General features: G+C 38.2%; 2 protein-coding genes across 2 annotated transcripts in view; one reads left to right on the forward strand and one right to left on the reverse strand.

Moving 5' to 3' along the window:
- FBXL13 (F-box and leucine rich repeat protein 13) overlaps positions 1-21,249 on the reverse strand; it is a 190,347-nt gene continuing 169,098 nt past the window's right edge. Inside the window, exons 19-21 of the mRNA XM_059932534.1 lie at positions 12,871-13,005; positions 7,795-7,958; positions 1-187 (exon numbers count right to left, since the gene is read on the reverse strand). Coding sequence (XP_059788517.1) covers positions 1-187; positions 7,795-7,958; positions 12,871-13,005 — 486 coding nt within the window. The remainder of the gene's footprint in view (positions 188-7,794; positions 7,959-12,870; positions 13,006-21,249) is intronic.
- The window catches only part of LRRC17 (leucine rich repeat containing 17), a 171,312-nt gene continuing 162,774 nt past the window's right edge, over positions 12,712-21,249 (forward strand). The window contains exon 1 of the mRNA XM_059934117.1: positions 12,712-12,785. The gene's annotated coding sequence lies outside the window, so the exon portion shown is untranslated. The remainder of the gene's footprint in view (positions 12,786-21,249) is intronic.

The following is a 21,249-nucleotide window of genomic DNA, read 5'->3' on the forward strand; positions in this document are numbered from 1 at the left end:
TCATACTGCTTCCTCTTCACTACTGTATGTTGACTCTTTCGCCATCAATTCTGAATCTTTAAGTTGTGTTATATCTTGTTGCTCTGGAAGAGGCTTGCCTTCGCAATCATAGCCAAACCAAAGTGGAGGGTCAGTAGCACTATATTCCTGCTGCTGAACTATAGATGACATTCTCTTAGCTGCTTCCCTGTAATAACAGTGATGAGCATTAGCTAGTTGCAGAAGTAATCACTAGTGCAGAATTTTCAAACTAGATCACATTTGGAATTAAAGAACTCACTGTCACAACTTGAATTCATTTCACATCTCTCTTGCCTTCCTGAGGGGGAGCGTGTGGGTAAATTGTGCTAATAATCAGGATCCCAAAGCTTAAGTAGCTCAATAGTTCTCTGGTTCATCCAGTTCAGAGATTGACAGATACAGTAAATGGGTAAGGAAACTGCATGGCCATGACGTAGGAACACTGAGGGCACTCTATAACACTCTTAAATGAGCCCTCTGCCTGATACTTCCAGTTTCTTTGATGAGGGAGTATCCTAACCAGCCAACCTGTGAAGGCTGGCCGTGCACCAGAGCAGGAGCTCTTAACCTAGAGTCCACAGATCCCTGTTGGATACATGGATGAACTTCAGGGAGGCCCATGAACTCCCTGAAAGTTCATGCAGTTTTGTATCTACTATGCATTTTTTTGAGGAGAGGGTTTGTGACTTTCATCGAAGTCTCAAAGGTGTCCATGATCAAAATGACTAAAAATATTGTTACTGTCTCGCTTAGGAGGAAGGAAGCAAAGAAGTCATCTAAAAGTTGTTCAGGACCCCAATTCCAACATGGCGGGAGGAGGGCATTCCCAACACCACCAAGCAATTCTCAGACACCAGCTGGATGTCCTATAATTCAACTCAATTCTGACGCTATCTACCTGGAAATAGCGTTAGATTCCACAAATCAAGGGCTCAGTTCCACAGATCACCCTCCACTTCAGATACCAGGTTGTTACCTGGGCTTCTGATCTACCAGCTAGAGCTGCTCACAGAACACAGAAACATTTTACTTGCTGGATCACTGGTTTATTAAAGGATATTACTCAAGAACAACCAGGTATCAGAGATGTATAGGGAAAGGATGCTGAGCTTCCGTGCTCTCTCCAGGCATACCACTCTCCAAATATATATGAGAAATATATTTTGATCATCTAAATGACCAAATGTATATGTCTTATAAAGCACAATATTGCAGCATCAGAAAAAAAAAAAGTATATCTAACTTGAAAATAATGTCATTTCCAAGACAGAAGGATTTTCCTAGAAAGTTGGTTTGAATCTTGAGACCAGTACCAAACAGGAAATGAGTAATTGGCAGCTTCCCTAGGATCGGAAATGAGTAATAATGTTTGCCCACGTAGGGGCTACTTTGCCTGTTATTGCTGTATATTACGTTGAGTTATTAATTGCAGCAGTTTGGAAACAGTCATTGATATGGAGGCTGGTATTATCATATGCTTTGACTTAAGTTTGTGGTCAGTGGCTATATGAGTTCTGGTAGGGTAATGAAATCAAAAAGGCTAAGATACATCAGTTGTTTGAAATACCGTTTCACTTGAATCAAATCTTAGGTGTTTTAAAATAATTGTAAGCAAACTCAGCAGGGAGACAACCAGAGCATTGCCAATTCTGTCTCTTACCACATTGCTTTTTGGCTAATACATTTGCACTTGCAAGACTTTAAAGAAGTTTAAAAAACAATTTGAATAAAAACAATTGTTATACTAATTTCTAGTTCTGAGCCACCAGTCCTGGTGGATTAAAACTTGGCAAACAGGTGTCTTCTCTTTCGAGAAATACTTATTCTGAAATTTGAAAATGATACGTTTATAGTTAAATATATAAAATTTTACATTCTGTTAATTTTTTAATCTTTTTTTAAAAGTGTGATCCTGTGTTTTAAACTTCTTGTATAATCTTTCTATGTCCTCTACGTAGGATATTATTATGCAAAAATAATAGTGTTATATCTTTAGCTTTCCCTATTTTCTTCTGAAGGTTTTTCTCCCTTTTCAATTCTATGTAGTTGAGGTTGCCATATTTTTTAACATGTTTCCTGGGAGATGTTTTTACCTCAAGAACCTACCACAATATAATATACCAAATGCTGGGAGGACTCTGAAGCTGAAACATTGGCACAATCAGTTTCAAATGGTTAAAGCATTATCCTGGGCAGCAGAGGTCTATTGTTACTTACCCTTCAGCCTATCTCTGCCTGTCTAAACTTTACCCATCTTTCAAGACTCCAACCCAATCCTTTCCTCCTCTGAAGTTTTACAGGAAGTTGATCATACAATTAATTTCTTTCCAGTACATAACTTCATGGTATTAATTGTTTATAATTTTAAACTTTGTTATTTTCCTTTTCTTTAAGAAGGTATTTAAGGGTATATTGCATTTCTTTGTATCTCCCTGAAATCCAGCAATAACAGCCAAATCATGAGACTTTAGTAGCTTACACGAGGAAGTCCTTTAGCTCTCTTATCTTCTGCTGGTTTGTTTTTGTTTTTGTTTTTGTTTTTTGGTTTAGAAGAGGCATTCTTAGATTGCTGTTTCCAACATCCTAAGAGCAGAGCTCTGGACACATATACTGTATTTCACAGTTGTTGGTAATGATTTAATGCCACTGACGATAACAAGACTACTGCAGTTAGAGGCAACAGTGGTCTTGACCTATTGGACATGTTTGGGGAGTAAAAAATTTGTAAGTAGTTGACCAAATTATGTATAACTTCTGACCTCAGAGGAGCAACAGTTTTTGAGAATTCTAGATAACTGGTAAGAGGATAAGTACTCTTAATGCTAAGTTTGGGAATGTATACATATTGGGTAGTAGAGTTCCTCAGTCAGTTGTAAGCCCCGGTAAGTTAGATGGTAATTGTGATATTAAAAAATTAGCAAATAGTGGGAGTTTGAGAAAATAACAAGAAAAAGAAAGTTGAGGATTTTGACTCAATATAGACAGGCAAAGTAGGGAATGAATAGGGAGACTACTCATAAAATGCAGTGTGATGTGACAGAATCAAAATGAACTGCATATTTTAAAAAAAGAGCTGCATATTGAGCCCCAGCCATGGATGAAGTACACAGAGGTATACGCATTTCTTAGATTTGCTTATTTCTTGATTCCACGCCACCCCTACTTTAGCTTTTAGTGGTAAGCACTGCTCTCCATTTTACCCACAGTCAGCTTCAGTGAAACTAAACATCAGAGGGTCTCCTGACCATTGGAGGTGATCCAGACTAGAGAGGAGCAAAGGATCAGGTCTGAGACCTCTCTTCCCCCAGTCACAAATGCCGAAAGGTTAAGGCTTCCTCAAGTCTAGAATGTCTCTAGGTCCTATCTTAATCCTACTTACTTTCATGGCAAGGCTGGTCCTGGGGAAAAAACTGAAAATCTGAATCTGCCCAGGGCAAATCTGGTATTATTTTTAGAATTTAGCTACTGGTATAGACTATTCCCTAGTCTACTTCCTCTCTACCCTTTAGAAAATCCTTAGGCCATGAACGAGCTGCCCTTTGGCATCCTCACATGGACTGACTCCTAAGACTCAGGACCTAACCAAGAGAACAGACCAGCATGGTGACCGCCAGTGAGTTTCTCTGAGTTCTTTTTCACAGCATCCTGTGTAACTGTGTGTTTACACACAAGCATTTTTGAAAAGTATAGGAAACTTGAAAATGTAGAAACTGAATGCTCCTGCCAGAAACACGTGTGTCTGTTTGTCTCAAACTCCCTCTCTCTCTTTTTAATAGCTTAATGCTCTAGTATAGATGGGAGCTGGGAAATATTGAAAAGAATATGTCTACTTAGGAATCACTGTGTGTTCTAAGTTTCTTCAAGTGCATGTGGAATCCTTTGAGTACCTTCTACTCAGGTACTTAGGCCTGAGTGACTCCAAGACCTCGTAGGAAATGATTTGGGAATTGAAGCAGTTTACTGCAGTGGTTAGTCATTACACATTTAACCTGGCGAGAGAGGTTTCTTTGGATCAGTATAGAACAATGGTTTTCAAACACGATATGCCACACAGTTGTAAAGTATCAGATGGTTAATAATAATGATATTTTGAAGTTTGTAAGTGATTTTTTTTTTATTTATTAAAGGGGATTCAAGGTTATCCCTGTAATAACATCACTTGCCCTCACATTTCCTTCTAGTTTCTTGAGTAAGCTAAAAGAAAGGGGAATTTGGAGCCTACACCAAAGACTACTTGTAATCAGCCTCTTATTTATACATCAGCAAGTAAATTGGGCAAATAGTACTTGTCTCCCCTTATTGATCAAATCTCTTGAATGTTAGAGCTTTAAAAAACTTGAAAATCACTAATCTAAAGATAAAAGAGCAGCATAGCAATGATAAGACCTAGGTACAGAGTATGGCTCTGTCTTTTATTTGTATGACTTTGGGCATGTTATTTAACCTGTTTATACCAGTTTCCTTATTCATTTTTATGGTAATAGTGTATTTGTGAGGATTAGATAATAAACATAAAATAGGATTTAGCACAGTACATGGCAAATGATAATTGTTAAGTAATATTATTTGTTCATATTAATAAAATTCAGTAGGTTCAGATTACAAAGGCCTTTCCACAAAGACCTTTCCATGAGCTAGAGAGGAGAACTCTGAGTTTTATTTCCTAACAACACAGATCTTAGAGTACCTAGGTAGTAATTTATGCTGCCAGCAACTGCTAAATAAGGTCTTCAAGGAATCTCTGTACTGCTGTTTGGGGCTCTGAAGACTACCTAGACTTTCTCTACTCATCTCTCTAAAGTTTAAAGTTTTGGACTCCAGACACAAAAATATCAGAAAGGTCCTTTTGCTCTTTGCTAATTATAGACTTAATGGCTCTTCTGCCTCTTTGTGGTTCAGACCCTCCTGAGTTGTGGAGACCATTGGTTGGGTCTTTCTCCCTCTTTTCCACTATGCTTTCCTTCATCTCCATTGCCTGTCTTGCTTTCCCCACAGAGGTCCATAAATTGAAAGGTTAGTTGAATACAACTGCTTCAAATGTAGACAGCTAGATTTTCCCATCAAATTTATAATCTTAGTTATTACTTATTTCTCCTTGAATTAAAGGACCTTTATTATGTCTCCACATGGGACTTCTGGAATCACTTCCTGGGATCCCTTCAGGCTCTGGGGTTGTAGAATGACAGCATATCTCATGCTGGAAGCGCTTCAGCCAATTTGCTCATTGACCAAAAGTTTGCTACTCCCCTAGTTCAGATAGGGTGGGCTGAACAGACCTCTTTGATTTGTAAAGCTGTTGCAGTGTTTTCAGATTCCATTGAGTATGGGGGAATTTGTATATAGAACAGTTTCTTCTGAGGGCTATAATTGGATTTTAAGGGCTGCACCATACACTTTTATGTTCAAATGGAATCAGATGTGTGGGAATACATTGCTTTGTGATTCAAAGTCATTGAACCTCTTCCCAAGAAAAATCTCCTATATCCTAACTACCAAATGTTCCATTTCACCCAGACAAAACAAAGCTCTTGCTGTTGAGGGAGTAAGAGCAAACAACTGTGCTTTTTTAGAGTGAACATAGGTAAGGGATTATATGTCATCATGAGCTTGTGTCTTGAAGGGTCCACATACTCTGCAGCACTTCCAGTTCCACCCAAGGATCCCATGGATCTAAGTGGAGAAGAAGATGCTCTACAGTCTCTAGAGCTGACCCCAAACAGCAGAATGTGGCCAGGCCTTACCACTTCTCTAATCAAAGTTTTGAAGCCCAAGTATCTTGGGAGCTCCTTGACTGACAAACAGCAGCCTCTCCTAGAAGCAGGATGTCAAGACAGATGCTTCTGGAGCCTAACTAGTCTAGCCACCCTGCCGTGGGGATAGCCCTTCTCCATTGCTAGACAAGGATAGAATCAGAGAATTCTAGGCCTCTTTCTTGCTGGATCTTAGCAGGAGTGGAGCTATAAGGGAAACTACAGTGGTTTGGCCTCTTTAGACAATGAGATGGGCAGACAAGCCAGCTCCCCTCTAGGTATTAGGGCCAAGTCTCTGTCTGCTTCTTGCTGATAGGGACAGACAGGCTTAGTGGTAGAAAACAAAATAGGCCTTTTGGCTGTCCTGGATTAGGTAAAGGAATTTTCCATAGATTCAGTTAGTTAACTAGAGTTTTGCATTGGGTTTTGGGGGCCAACCCCTAGTAGTAAAATCTTACTTGTTTTATTTTCTTTGCATATTTTTATCTAAGGACCTTGCAAGAGGAGTGGGTAATCAAAGGCAGGAATTGGAAATTACTAGATATCTTGGGTCTTCTTGACCAAGCACCATATTTATTACACTTTAACATCCCATACCATGATTACGTTCACCATGTTTAGGATCAGAGAGGCCCTGGATAGAAAGTCTTCATTCATTCTACTTAAAATCCTACGTTTTAGAAGTTCAATAATATTACCTCACCAAAATAATGATTGGCAAAATACAGTCAAAAGATTAGAAGCTGAACTCCTTTGTGTATTATATTAATTCATTTACTGTCATCTTGCCCAAAGTTGGCTGTTTAACGATATGACAGGGTCAGCAGGGACTCGTAGGACCTCATTTCATGATATACACTTTAAATGAAGTTAATAATATCCATGTCAGTCATCTCCAGACCTATCAAGAAGGGCTGAGTCTCCACTCCTCTCCAAAAATTTTTAAGAACCTGCCCCCTTTTTTCTGATCCAGCTTCAGTTGGCTGCCCTCGTCCCCGGCAAGCCTGGGCCCAGTGGGAGTGCCTATATTACAAGTAATAGTTTTGTTTTTGTTTTGTTTTTCATTTCACTTTGGCACACACATCCTTAGATCAGAAATCATTTTCTTCCTCAGGCATCAAGTGACCAGATCTCATGGTTCAGCTCATGCCAGGGCTGCTTAATTAAGAAAGTTCTTCTGTGAAATCTACATGCTTAGAACACATTATGTACTTTGTACTTGGATAATATTAATTCTTAGTATTCATTTTTCCAACCTTCAGAGAAGAACCTGACCTTCAGGGATTGGTCAAGAATTCTCATTTGAACACTCCACAGGTTACTTCAAGAGGTCAGTTAAAATACTTGCACATTTTTACTTTCAGTCAATAGAAAAAGAAATGAACAATGGAGCAAATAACTGCTTTCTATCTAAAAACTCACAGGGTGGACACCTAATACCTTCTACCTTTATAGGTTGCTTATTTACCCAACTGTTATTTCATTGGAAATATTTTGTAAATTGAGTAAATAGGCATTTGGCCTGTAGCAGTCATCAGAATACCTTACTCTGAGCTCTAGATCTTAGTTAAATAACAACTGTCAAACAAATAGCTTTGGGAGAGATGGGGGCTCTTAGGATAACTGTTAGTAATTTGTACCTAATTGTGAGCTAGTTTAGTCTGATTAGTTCCTTAACCCCTAGAGGAGATTAACTGAATGGAAATATTTTGAGAGAGGAGTAGAGGAAGAGCTAGTGATTATTCTATGAGGAGCAGAGTTAAGGCTTTGAGCATCTGCATGGTCAAAGAAGGGGAAGTACTAAGAGTAGAAGGGCTACTGGGAAAGGAATGTGAAGCCACAAAGACTATTTTAGAGGGAGCTTCCCTTGGTTCAGCCCAAAATATTGGCTTCAATTAGGTAAAAAATAAAATGAAACCTTCCTAACTCTGAAAGCCACTATGTATTATGAATGCCATGGTGACATATTCTATTTTCTCAGAAAGTAGTTCTCAAAGTTTTTCATATTCAGGTACATACTTACTTGGAAATAAGTCTACAGTATAGCATCTTTAGGATCCGCAGTTGTTTGCAGCCCATCTGAAGGTTCACAAGCATTTGGTCCGTAAGCAGGATACAGCCGGAAACATCCAAAATGTGCAGGTAATGGCATTTTGCCGATAACATCTCCATTGCTGAGTCAGTAATCTAAACACACAGCCAAAGTAACTCTGATTATTCCAACAAACTCCATCCCAGGGAAGAATAGTGTATTGATCAGTTTGGACTGCTATAACAAAATACCACAGACTAGATGGTTTAAATGGCATAAATTTATTTCTCACAGTTCTAGAGGCTGAGGAGTCCAAGATGAAGTTGCCCACAGGTTCAGTGTCTGGTGAGGGCCCTCTTCCTGGTTTGTAGATGGCTACCTTCTTGCTGTAGCCTCACATGGCAGAGAGTGAGCTCTAGTTTCTTCCTATTCTTTAAGGACACTAATTCCATCATGGGGGCTCTACCCTTGTGACCTCGGTCTAAACCTAATTAGCCCCCCAAAGCCTCACCTCCTAGTACTATCACATCAGGGATGAGGGTTTCAACATATGAATTTTGGAAGGACATAAACACTCAGTCCATAACAAATAGAATCAGAACCATTGCAGATTCTCTTTAACTAGCTTGTCACGTGATGAGCCTATATAACTCAAGTTAGTGATTTAAGTCTGTTTCCAGAACAAGTGGCACTAATAGAATTTGTGATCTTGCTGTTATTTTCATTTTAGAGTTCTCTGTTTGGGTTTGGAAACTTCATCAAAATTTCCCTAGTAATACCTGTCACACCAATATGAGCAACTTATGAAATGCTGCAGTAATGGGATTTAACTTTAAACTTGAAATCCACTGTAAGGCATCATCAATTTGAGAAACATAAGTTTAATGACATCACATGTTACAAAACTATAAAATATATATATCCACTGAAGTTAACCTGCAGACAGGATCAGATTGCTGTGAGAAGGGATCTGGACATCTCTGATGATTTGCTTATGGAGTAATTGGTTCTGGAAAGGGACAAGTAGGTAAGACAGATGTTTGAAGGCAGCAGGGGAGAGAAGAGTAGAAGCCACAGAGACTGCATGAATCTCACTCTGAGAATTTCTGCTCAGGGTTCCAGTATCTTGAGAGTTTGCCCAGATGTTCTGCAGAGATAATTCAACTCCACTTCTTGGATTACTTCACTTACTCAAGGTTTAGCTTTTGAATTTATAGCTGAACTGGGACTTGCTGCAAAATCAACTAGATTACTCTCCCCAAAGGAATTTTTTTCCAACTGGATTTAATTTCTTATTTTAAATGTTTGAACATTCTAAAAAAACATGCCATGAGCCTAAGCTCTTGTTTTTAACATAAAATTGAGAGAATTATGCCGAAAAACCCTTCAGTTTGAAATGTATACTTTTTATGTTTGGAAAAATAGATGTCATTGTCTAATCATGCCCTGTTTCCAGAACTTTCTCAGAACCAAGGTTTAACATTGCATCTGATTCTCACAAAAATGCTTCAGACATTCCTGCTATTCTTTGTGGGTCTCTGAGGATCTGATGTCACTGGGGGTGGGGGTTAACCCTCAGAATTGTAGAGAAAAGGAAAGACAATGAGATGGTGGAAAAATCCTGGATAGATAGAGCTCAGAGTGCTAGGTTTTATTGATACTGGGGGAACTGAAAAGGAGCCCAACATTCCCTGTAGATCAGAATCCCAAATGTTCAGTGACTGAGGTGATGTTTTGGGGACTTATGGGAGCTGGAAACTGGAGGTAGCGATGACTGGCCATGCTCTTAACTCCCAGATACATGGTCTTGATCTCAGTCCTACTGAGCAGAGATTATGTTATTCTCATTTTAGTGCTGGGTGGGATGAGGTCACAGTACTACTCACTGACCTTGGGGCGAGCTGGTTGAAGGGACCTTCCAGGAGATGGATAAGATGGCCATTCAAGATTGACCGTTGGGCTTTTGGGAAACCTAGCCTAGAATGATGAGCCAGACACTAATGTGTTTCATGGCTCGTCAGAAGCAATGGAGCTGAAATATATTAGACAGGACCACAGTCTTATGATTTCTGAGGCTGTGAGGAGTGTTCACATTGGCCCAACTTATGGTCACTACATCTTCTGAATCAGGATACTCATTTCACCTGCATAGATGGTAAAGCTAAATCCTTCTCCCTTACATTGAGGTTCTGAAATAACTACTCCCCTTCCTTTTTCTCAGCATAGATCTTCAGTGTAGAGTGATTCATTTTATAATATCTTACTTGTGTGATATCCTCCTTAGTTTCTAGGCTGCAAGACAATATCCACCACACGATTTATAGAAGGAACTCTCTCAGTTTTCCTTACCAAAAAACAAACCAAAGTGAAATGAAACAACAACAAAAAATTCTCTGCCTCAATTCCTGTTCTCATTGGAGTCTTTCCTTTTCTCATTCTCCTACTTTCCTCCCTTATTAGTGGAGCCTCTTAAAAGCCCAGTCGTCATCTGTGCCTGCTTTACAGCCAGGGCAGTTCCCAGTGAGCCATGTGTTACCCATGTGTCCGTGTGCAATGGAAGCAAGGACCCTGTGAGCCATGACTGCTCAAGCGGCAGAGGGTTCATGGTCAGTGCTGCTAGTGTCCTGAGTTCCTTGACCCAGCTCACTTCTAGAACCAGATGATGTTGACCGGAAAGGCATCTGGTTTCCCTAGTTCTAAACAAGTACACTATTGAACAAAAAGAATTTTGCTATGAATTTTTTAGATTAATGTCATGATTCACCATGTCTTTCCCACCACTGCCTCCTTTTCCTTATTGTGGCACAGTTAATGATGGAGAAATCAGGAGTTCCTAGCATCACTTTCTTAATCTACTCACCACCCAGACTAAACAACTGAGAAGCTGAATTTTTAGACTAGCTAGAATGAAGGCATCTTGAAAGTTCAGGTGATGCTTTGGTAAACAGAAGCCCATCAGTGTGCACAATAGAAGAGGACAAGGTTGTTAATAACCTTGCAATTTCTGAGGATTTTTTTAAAGTTTTTTTAGTTTTCTTCCCTCTGAGTATTTTATTTTCTCTAAGTTTTTCCTGTTAATTTGGTTTGGTCTTTATCTTCCACTTTAGAGACTTTTCTCTTAAGTCTACTCTCTTATGTCCTTGATGTCTGCTCATGATTAATAGTGGAGAGCTAAAAGCTGATTGGAAGGTCTGAGTGCATGATATGGGCCTTCTCTACATTAAACTTCAATGGTTTAGATGGGTTATTTGTTGGAAAATCCACATATGTCAGTATTTTTCAATCTTTCATCTTGGGCTAGTCAGAGTCCCCAGAGCTTCCAATCTGCTGCCTGGAGGGAAAGATCTGGCTACCAAATTCTGAATGCTCTGTTGGAAAAGTGCTGAATGTCTCTGCATTCAGCATTTAGTCACTTAATTCCCATTTTCACTTTTGTACCCAAGCTCTCAATTATACATGAGTCTCCCAGCTCGGTAGCCTTCTGTTTTATTATCTGGAGAGCAGATAGTAGAGAGATTTCACTCCCCACCTCCCAGAGGACATTTATCAACATCTGGAGACATTTTTTATTGTTATGACTGGAGGTGTGGGGGGCTAGGTGCTACTGACATATAGTGGATAGAGGGCAAGGATGCTGTTAAACATCCTACAGTTCACAGAACAATCCCCCACTACAAAGAATGATCTGGTCCAAAATATCAATAACGCCAAGGCTGAGAAATCTGGCTCTAGGAAATACATCTCAAATCTGGTGAGAGTGGGGAGGGGCAGTTGCCCAGAGGTATGGAGTAGAGGAGGAGATCTAGAGATCTGTCTACTTCTCAAGAACTTTTAACCCAGTCTTCCTTATTTTAGCCACCCTCTTAACCTAGTTCCAGAGGTACACAGTATTGCCAAGTTTGAAGATTATGGTGTAAATCCACTTTTTTCCCAGCTTTCTCTATGTTGTCTTAGGATTCAAAGCTCTCTCTGGTATGCTAAATTAGTCCATCTATTTAAAAGTTTCCAAAATTTCGTTGCTCTTGTCTCCTCTACTGTTTTCCCTATCAAAGTGGCCCCTCACCCTTCTTCTGCAGTTTTGGTAGGGTTTCAAGAGGGAACAAAATTATATGTGTATATTCAATCTGCCATATTAATCCAGAACCAGAGATCTCTATTTCTTGACATGAGGATATATGCATAGTATATTAAGAGAAAAGAAAGTAGGTTACAATGTATTTTAGAAAGTATGATTCTGTTATTTAAAAAACAAGACAAAGCACAAACCTGTAACTATTTCTAATCTCTGTACATAGAAAAGAATTCTAGAAAAATAAGTATAAAATGCAACAGTGGTTATATCCTGGTTGGTGGTATGACTTTGAATTTTTACTTTCTCCTTCACATTTTTATATGTAGTCCAAAGATTTTGCAATGAGTATATATTCCTTTCAAAGACAGATGTCAAGAAAAATTATCCAACACTTGAAAATAAGACAAAAGATGATTGCATATCCTTTCAGTGTCTTACCGGAACATTGTTTTAACAGGTCCAACTGAGAAATTCTATAAGGAATTATGCTTTTGTTTGACATACTGTTTAGTATTGATTAGGGCCCAAACTCTGTTATATTTTTGCCCAGGAGAGATGCAAATTATTTCTGTCTGGTAGGAACTATAACTCCAAGGTTATGGATTTTTTACCTTGTAGGACATTAACCAATTTTGGATTTAACCTAACAATCATATTCCAACATTCTTTCTTCAGTTCCTATAAATACCCAGTTTGATCAAATGCTCTATGAACTGACTTTACCATTTTGCTGGTTCTCTCATTGAATTAAATAAATATTTGACACATTTTTATATTTGTATAAGAGTTGTCTTTAACTTCTTGCAGATTCTACTTTGACACAAATGAAATCATAAAGCTATTTCCAATTTGGGGAAAGAAGAAAACTCTAATGAATACCTCAGACATGGCAAAGAAAACAAGTTCTCTGGTGAGTCCAACTGCTAATAGCTACCCTGCCTGGGTTCTTTGGCAACACTTCAACCTGATATATCTGAGCTGACTCCTGCACATACCTTTGGACAGCCAGCAATGCTGAGAGATGTGAGATTAATACAATAAATGGCCAGTGCTTTAATAATCTCATCTGACAGCTGGGGGCAATAAGAGACATCCAAATGTTCCAAGATCAGTGAGCCTTTGCAGAATGCCTGCAAGAAATTCCAAAGTTAAAGGTTTTTTTTCTTTTTCTTTTTCTTAGTCTTTATTCAAATGTTGTGTACATCTATAGCCATCTTACCCATAGCAGTTTACCTAGTATGCATTTCAGTTTCTGAAATATAGATGTGTTACATTTTGTTGCAAACAAAAGCCATTATGTCCAAAATTTCTTTATAACAAAAGATACTCACACACCAGTTAACAGTTCAGTAATATTCAAATTCCTGCTAACAGAATTTGGTTTTCCTGAGGTTAGCGCTAATGGAATTTTACCCATGTGGTTAGTAATTATTAGAGTTATATTCAGTCCAATGAGTGGAGGAAAAGAAATCTGGAGATGAGAATTGGAAGGCAAACACTCTGGGGTTGACAGTATAATATAATGGAAAAAACACAGTCTTTGGAACCAGGCCGACCTGAGTTTTAATTTCATTCTACCACCTTATTAGCTTTGAAACCTTAGCAAGTCACTCAATCTTTCTGAGCCTCAGTGTCCTCTTCTTCAAATTAGGGAAAATATCTACCCTCCAGCATTTTCTGAAATGCCAAAATGTTCATCTGAAATTTTTAGGGCTAGAAAAGGTCTGGAAGTCATGGAAATTCTTCCCTTTATCTCAGTAGTTCTTAATTTTCATTCCTACTTTTCAGTAAAAACAAAAAACAAACAAACAAAAAACCTGAGTGATAAGAAGAATCCATGAGGAAATAATGGTCAAATTTTATAGTTCAGCAGTTATACAAGAACAAAATGATCTGCAGAAGTAAACCTAACAGTAACTGTAAAAATATCTTAAGTCAAGATGAGTAGAAATTGGAAACCATGACCAATTCAAGATAACATTAATACTAATAAGAAAAGTCCCTCCCCCAAATTACAAGAATTACAACTATCAACATGTGCTGAGTCACTCTAAAGGTTTAGCCTCATTGTGAAGCAGCTCAAATTCTTAGAGTACTAAATTAGAGACCGCGGTATATGATAGTTTACCATTTTTAGTTACAAGTATTAGATTTTAGTAATCCTAGAGGATTACTAGTAAGGCATCCCTTATTTATATGTAAAAATGGATGTCTATCAGACATTTTCCCCTCAGACCTGAGGGAAGGACCTGGGCTGTTGGATCAGTCATGGCCATTAGAGTGACTCCAGAGGTAAAACCACCAGTGGGCTTCCCTCCCATTGAGTATGCCAATTTCCCCTTATTTTAGCCCTAAGGAAGACTGGAAAGAACTAGTCAGCCACCTATTTTCTTTAGTAAGTTAATAGAAGAGGGAAAGTTTCCTGGAGGGGCAATTTAGCACAGTAGATAAGACTAGGACTGTGGCATCAGATATATTGGGTTTAGAAGCCTTGCTCTGCCACTATGGGTTACTGAAACTCGCTGAGCCACAATGTCTCTTTGGGTAAAATGCAAATGATAACACCCATATCAAAGTTTAGTTGTGCAGATTATACGAAATAATATATGTACCTGATTCCTAGAACAAAGTAGATTCTCTAGCTAGCTATAAAATTGTATATACAGTGTTACTTGAGAGACAGTATAACATGCTTGGCATGTAGTAAGCACTCAGTAAATGTTAACTTTAATTGGGATTTGCATATGATACCAGTAATAATAAAGATGCACATTTGTATTGTACTTTGGAGAAAACTAAAAGATATTGGTTATTTTACCCTAAATCATCTTTTTCTGACCACAGCAACCCACAGTGATTCCTCTTTCCTTTGACCTCATACAGAACTTGTCTTTTTCAACTGATTCAGCACTTATAGTACTTGATTCATTCCTGTTTTGTGGCTAAATTTATATGGAGATTTGTTTCCTCTAGCAACTGAGTGATGTCAAAAATTGGAAGGAGCAGCTTGTCAGGAAATATTGAGGTCTAGCTAGCTATAAGTAGATTTAGATTCTCTAGCTAGCTATAAAGTAGATTCTCTAGCTAGCTATAAAATTGTATATACAGTGTTACTTGAGAGACAGTATAATATGCTTGGCATGTAGTAAGCACTCAGTAAATGTTAACTGTTATTGGGATTTGCATATGATACCAGTAATAATAAAGATGCACATTTGTATTGTACTTTGGAGAAAACTAAAAGATATTGGTTATTTTACCCTAAATCATCTTTTTCTGACCACAGCAACCCACAGTGATTCCTCTTTCCTTTGACCTCATACAGAACTTGTCTTTTTCAACTGATTCAGCACTTATAGTACTTGACTCATTCCTGTTTTGTGGCTAAATTCATATGGAGATTTGTTTCCTCTAGCAACTAAGTGATGTCAAAAATTGGAAGGAGCAGCTTGTCAGGAAATATTGAGGTCCCTGCCACTGGAGATAATCAAGCATAGAGGGCACAGCTAGTGTGGTGCAGAGGGAAATCTAGCTTTAAAGGATTGGAATTGGTGGTCTTGAAGCTCAGCTCAGATTCAACAGGTTTTTCAATTAGAATGCAATAAGTCTCTGAGAGGTACTGTCTGGAACCCTGCTAGCTTTTTATACCCCTTTCACAAGCATCATATTTAGAATACAGTAAGTTCTCAATAAATACTAGTTGCTTGCTCAATCCTTTATGGGTATCTTCAAGGATATAAAGAATTGTTTTAATAATACAGGAATTCTTATGTTGCAAGGGGTAGGATAACATTGTTTTCTATTTAGAGAATGGTTAGAGTTCAAGGAACCAGAGAAAATGTAAAGCAAGAAGGAATATTTAAACAATAAGAGTAGTTTATTGAAAGATGAAACAAGCTTCAAAGGGAAATTCAAGGCTCTTGGTGTCTGCAAACCCTTTTCAGTAGCATCTGTCAATATCTTGGACTGCTTGAATCAGTTCTGCTTTAAGCCTTTTTTAAAGCTCTGATATTCTTTGAAGTTAAACTTTCTCAGAGGTTTTAAATTAAGAATAACTTATAAAAATGATTACAAGGTCTATGATACATTCATGGTAGCATTCTCACTCATGGAAAATCTGAGGCACAAAGATTAGTCCAAGGCATTGTGGTTGGCATAAATCAGTGCAGATCTGAGAAATAAGTCAGAACTTTTCCTCTCTTATAATTCATATTTTTCTTTAGAGACATGTAAGTCGTATTAAGTACTTAAGTCTGCAGGCATGTTTCACATAATCATTCATGAAATTCCATTTCTGCCCTACTGATAAGATTATTATATGCTCTTCTGGCTACAGTGTTACAGAATCACACATATATCAATGCTGTTGATTTTTTTTTCTTGGAAAATGTTAGACTGAGATTCTTAATCTTTTATAGTGAAAATGGAGAGAAAATCAAAAATTACCAAGATTGACTTCCATCCCATGTATCAACCAATTTTGCTGTGGGTTAACAATCTTGAAGACAACTTCCAAATCGCTTAGTGAATTAAATAATTTCTTCTCTGTTTCTTATGAGCTGAGTCACAGTATGGGGGCTTAATGACTGCATTCTTAAGTTGGGTATGTAGAAGAGACTGAGTTTCACTAACATTTACTGACTTTCACAATAATGTGCTTCTGCCAAAATCCTGATTTAAACCACCTCAATGGGTGGCAGCTCCCAGTCTCAAAAAACCTCACCTCATGGTGCATACTGATAACACCATCTCTTGACTATTTGCCTCATTACATTCTGATTAATCCTGCTACCAACTTCTGTTTGGGGGTGGGGTGGGGTTTCCTATTGATAATTACAGAAAAATCTTGTGCTATCAAGAACCATTTTCTGTAATGAAGACTATTTTGTGCTGCTTCAAAGGCTGAAATACAACTTGCACAATTCTAAGTTATAAACTGAATTCATAACTACAGTATCTCAAATATCCTTTCAACCACAACACTATGAGACTAGATATCAATTACAGGAAAAAAAACTGTAAAACATATAAACATATGGTGGCTAAACAATACACTGCTAAATAACCAAGAGATCACTAAAGAAAGAGGAAATCAAAAAATACCTAGAAACCAATGACAATGAAAACATGATGACCCAAAACCTATGGGATGCAGCAAAAGCAGTTCTGAGAAGGAAGTTTATAGCAATACAATCCTACCTCAAGAAACAAGAAACATCTCATGTAAACAACCTAACCTTACACCTAAAGCAATTAGAGAAGGAAGAACAAAAAAACCCCAAAGTTAGCAGAAGGAAAGAAATCATAAAGATCAGATCAGAAATAAATGAAAAACAAATCAAGGAAACAATAACAAAGATCAATAAAACTAAAAGCTGGTTCTTTGAGACGATAAACAAAATTGATAAACCATTAGCCAGACTCATCAAGAAAAAAATGGAGAAGACTCAAATCAATAGAATTAGAAATGAAAAAGGAGAAGTAACAACTGACACTGCAGAAATACAAAGGATCGTGAGAGATTACTACAAGCAACTATATGCCAAAAAAATGGACAACCTGGAAGAAATGGACAAATTCTTAGAAAAGCACAACCTTCCAAGACTGAACCAGGAAGAAATAGAAAATATAAACAGACCAATCACAAGCACTGAAATTGAAACTGTGATTAAAAATCTTCCAACAAACAAAAGCCCAGGGCCAGATGGCTTCACAGGTGAATTCTATCAAACATTTAGAGAAGAGCTAACACCTATCCTTCTCAAACTCTTCCAAAATATAGCAGAGGGAGGAACACTCCCAAACTCATTATATGAGGCCACCATCACCCTGATACCAAAACCAGACAAAGATGTCACAAAGAAAGAAAACTACAGGCCAATATCACTGATGAGCATAGATGCAAAAATCCTCAACAAAATACAAGCAAATAGAATCCAACAGCACATTAAAAGGATCGTACACCATGATCAAGTGGGTTTTATCCCAGGGATGGAAGGATTCTTCAATATACACAAATCAATCAATTTGATACACCGTGTTAACAAATTGAAGGATAAAACCCATATGATCATCTCAATAGATGCAGAAAAAGCTTTCAACAAAATTCAACACCATTTATGATAAAAACCCTCCAGAAAGTAGGCATAGAGGGAACTTACCTCAACATAATAAACCCCATATATGACAAACCCACAGCCAACATTGTTCTTAGTGGTGAAAAACTGAAACCATTTCCACCAAGATCAGGAACAAGACAAGGTTGCCCACTCTCACCACTATTATTCAACATAGTTTTGGAAGTTTTAACCACAGCAATCAGAGAAGAAAAAGAAATAAAAGGAATCCAGATCAGAAAAGAAGAAGTAAAACTATCACTGTTTGCAGATGACATGATACTATACATAGAGAATCCTAAAGATGCTACCAGAAAACTACTAGAGCTAATCAATGAATTTGGTAAAGTAGCAGGATACAAAATTAATTCACAGAAATCTCTTCCATTCCTATACACTAATGTTGAAAAATCTGAAAGAGAAATTAAGGAAACACTCCCGTTTACCATTGCAACAAAAAGAATAAAATACCTAGGAATAAACTAACCTAAGGAGACAAAAGACCTGTATGCAGAAAACTATAAGACACTGATGAAAGAAAGGTGATACAGACACATGGAGAGATATACCATGTTCTTGGATTGGAAGAATCAACATTGTGAAAATGACTGTACTACCCAAAGTAATCTACAGATTCAATGCAATCCCTATCAAAGCACCAAAGGCATTTTTCACAGAAAAATATTTCACAATTTGTATGGAAATACAAAAGACCCTGAATAGCCAAATCGATCTTAAGAAAGAAAAACGGAGCTGGAGGAATCAGGCTCCCTGACTTCAGACTATACTACAAAGCTATAGTCATCAAGACAGTATGGTACTGGCACAAAAACAGAAATATAGATCAACGGAACAGGATAGAAACCCCAGAGATAAACCCACGCACCTATGGTCACCTTATCTTTGATAAAAGAGGCAAGAATACACAATGGAGAAAAGACAGCCTCTTCAATAAGTGGTGCTAGGAAAACTGGACAGCTACATGTAAAAGGATGAAATTAGAACACTTCCTAACACCATACACAAAAATAAACTCAAAATGGATTAAAGACCTAAATGTAAGGCCAGACACTATAAAACTCTTAGAGGAAAACATAGGCAGAACACTCTATGATATAAATCACAGCAAGATCCTTTTTGACCCACCTCCTAGAGAAATGGAAATAAAAACAAAAATAAACAGATGGGACCTAATGAAACTTAAAAGCTTTTGCACAGCAAAGGAAACCATAAACAAGGCGAAAAGACAACCCTCAGAATGGGAGAAAATATTTGCAAATGAAGCAACTGACAAAGGATTAATCTCCAAAATTTACAAGCAGCTCATGCAGCTCAATATCAAAAAAACAACCCAATCCAAAAATGGGCAGAAGACGTAAATAGACATTTCTCCAAAGAAGATATACAGATTGCCAACAAACACATGAAAGGATGCTCAACATCACTAATCATTAGGGAAATGCAAATCAAAACTACAATGAGGTATCACCTCACACCGGTCAGAATGGCCATCATCAAAAAATCTACAAACAATGAATGCTGGAGAGGGTGTGCAGAAAAGGGAACCCTCTTGCACTGTTGGTGGGCATGTAAATTGATACAGCCACTATGGAGAACAGTATGGAGGTTCCTTGAAAAACTAAAAATAGAACTACTTATGACCCAGCAATCCCACTACTGGGCAAAGACCCTGAGAAAACCATAATTTAAAAAGAGACATGGGGCTTCCCAGGTGGCGCAGCGGTTGAGAATCTGCCTGCCAATGCAGGGGACACGGGTTCGAGCCCCGGTCTGGGAAGATCCCACATGCCACGGAGCAACTAGGCCCATGAGCCACAACTACTGAGCCTGCACATCTGGAGCCTGTGCTCCGCAACAAGAGAGGCCGCGATAGTGAGAGGCCCGCGCACCGCGATGAAGAGTGGCCCCTGCTTACCGCAACTAGAGAAAGCCCTCGCACAGAAACAAAGACCCAACACAGCCAAAAAAAAAAAAAAAAAAAGACATGTACCACAATGTTTATTGCAGCACTATTTACAATAGCCAGGACATGGAAGTTACCTAATTGTCCATCGACAGAAGAATGGATAAAGAAGATGTGGCACATATATACAATGGGATATTACTCAGCCATAAAAAGAAACGAAATTGAATTATTTGTAGTGAAGTGGATGGACCTAGATTCTGTCATACAGAGTGAAGTAAGTCAGAAAGAGAAAAACAAATACCATATGCTAACGCATATATATGGAATCTAAAAAAAAAAAAAAAATGGTTCTGAAGAACCTAGGGGCAGGACAGGCATAAAGATGCAGACGTAGAGGGTGGACTTGAGGACACGCGGAGGAGGAAGTGTAAGATGGGACGAAGTGAGAGAGTAGCACTGACATATAAACATTACCCGGTGTAAAATAGGTAGCTAGTGGGCAGCAGCTACATAGCACAGGGAGATCAGCTCGGTGCTTTGTGACCACCTAGAGGGGTGGCATAGGGAGGGTGGGAAGGAGATGCAAGAGGGAGGGGTTATGGGAATATATGTATATGTATAGCTTATTCACTTTGTTATACAGCAGAAACTAACACAACATTGTAGAGCAGTTATACTCCAATAAAGATGTTAAAAGAAAAAAGAAAAGAAAAAGAATGTATATATAAATTTATCACCGTCATTTTGCTGTAAAACAGAAATTCACACATTATAATTCAACTGTACTTCAATAAAATTTTTTTGTTTGTAAAAAAAAAAAATTAGGGCTTCCCTGGTGGTGCAGTGGTTGAGAATCTGCCTGCCAATGCAGGAGACACGGGTTCGAGCCCTGGTCTGGGAAGATCCCACATGCCGCGGAGCGACTAGGCCCGTGAGCCACAACTACTGAGCCTGCGCATCTGCAGCCTGCGCTCCACAACAAGAGAGGCCGCGACAGTGAGAGGCCCACGCACCGCGATGAAGAGTGGCCCCCGCTGGCCGCAACTGGAGAAAGCCCTCGCACAGAGGCGAAGACCCAACACAGCCATGAATTCATAAATTAATTAATTAATTAATTAATTTAAAAAATTATTCCTTCTAAGAGCATATTCTGAATCTCCTTACCATAGGAAAAAGAGCCTTGCCATTTACATAGATAATTAACTTTTAAAGTATAAACAAAAAGATAATTCTTTAACAAACTAATTTTTATTTGTCTTGAATATTGACCATCATTTATTTGGTGTTAGCCCAGAAATAAATAATCTTATAACATCTCTATACACAATTTG

The sequence above is a fragment of the Balaenoptera ricei genome, chromosome 9 (genome assembly GCF_028023285.1).
Source record: "Balaenoptera ricei isolate mBalRic1 chromosome 9, mBalRic1.hap2, whole genome shotgun sequence".
Lineage (NCBI taxonomy): Eukaryota > Metazoa > Chordata > Mammalia > Artiodactyla > Balaenopteridae > Balaenoptera > Balaenoptera ricei.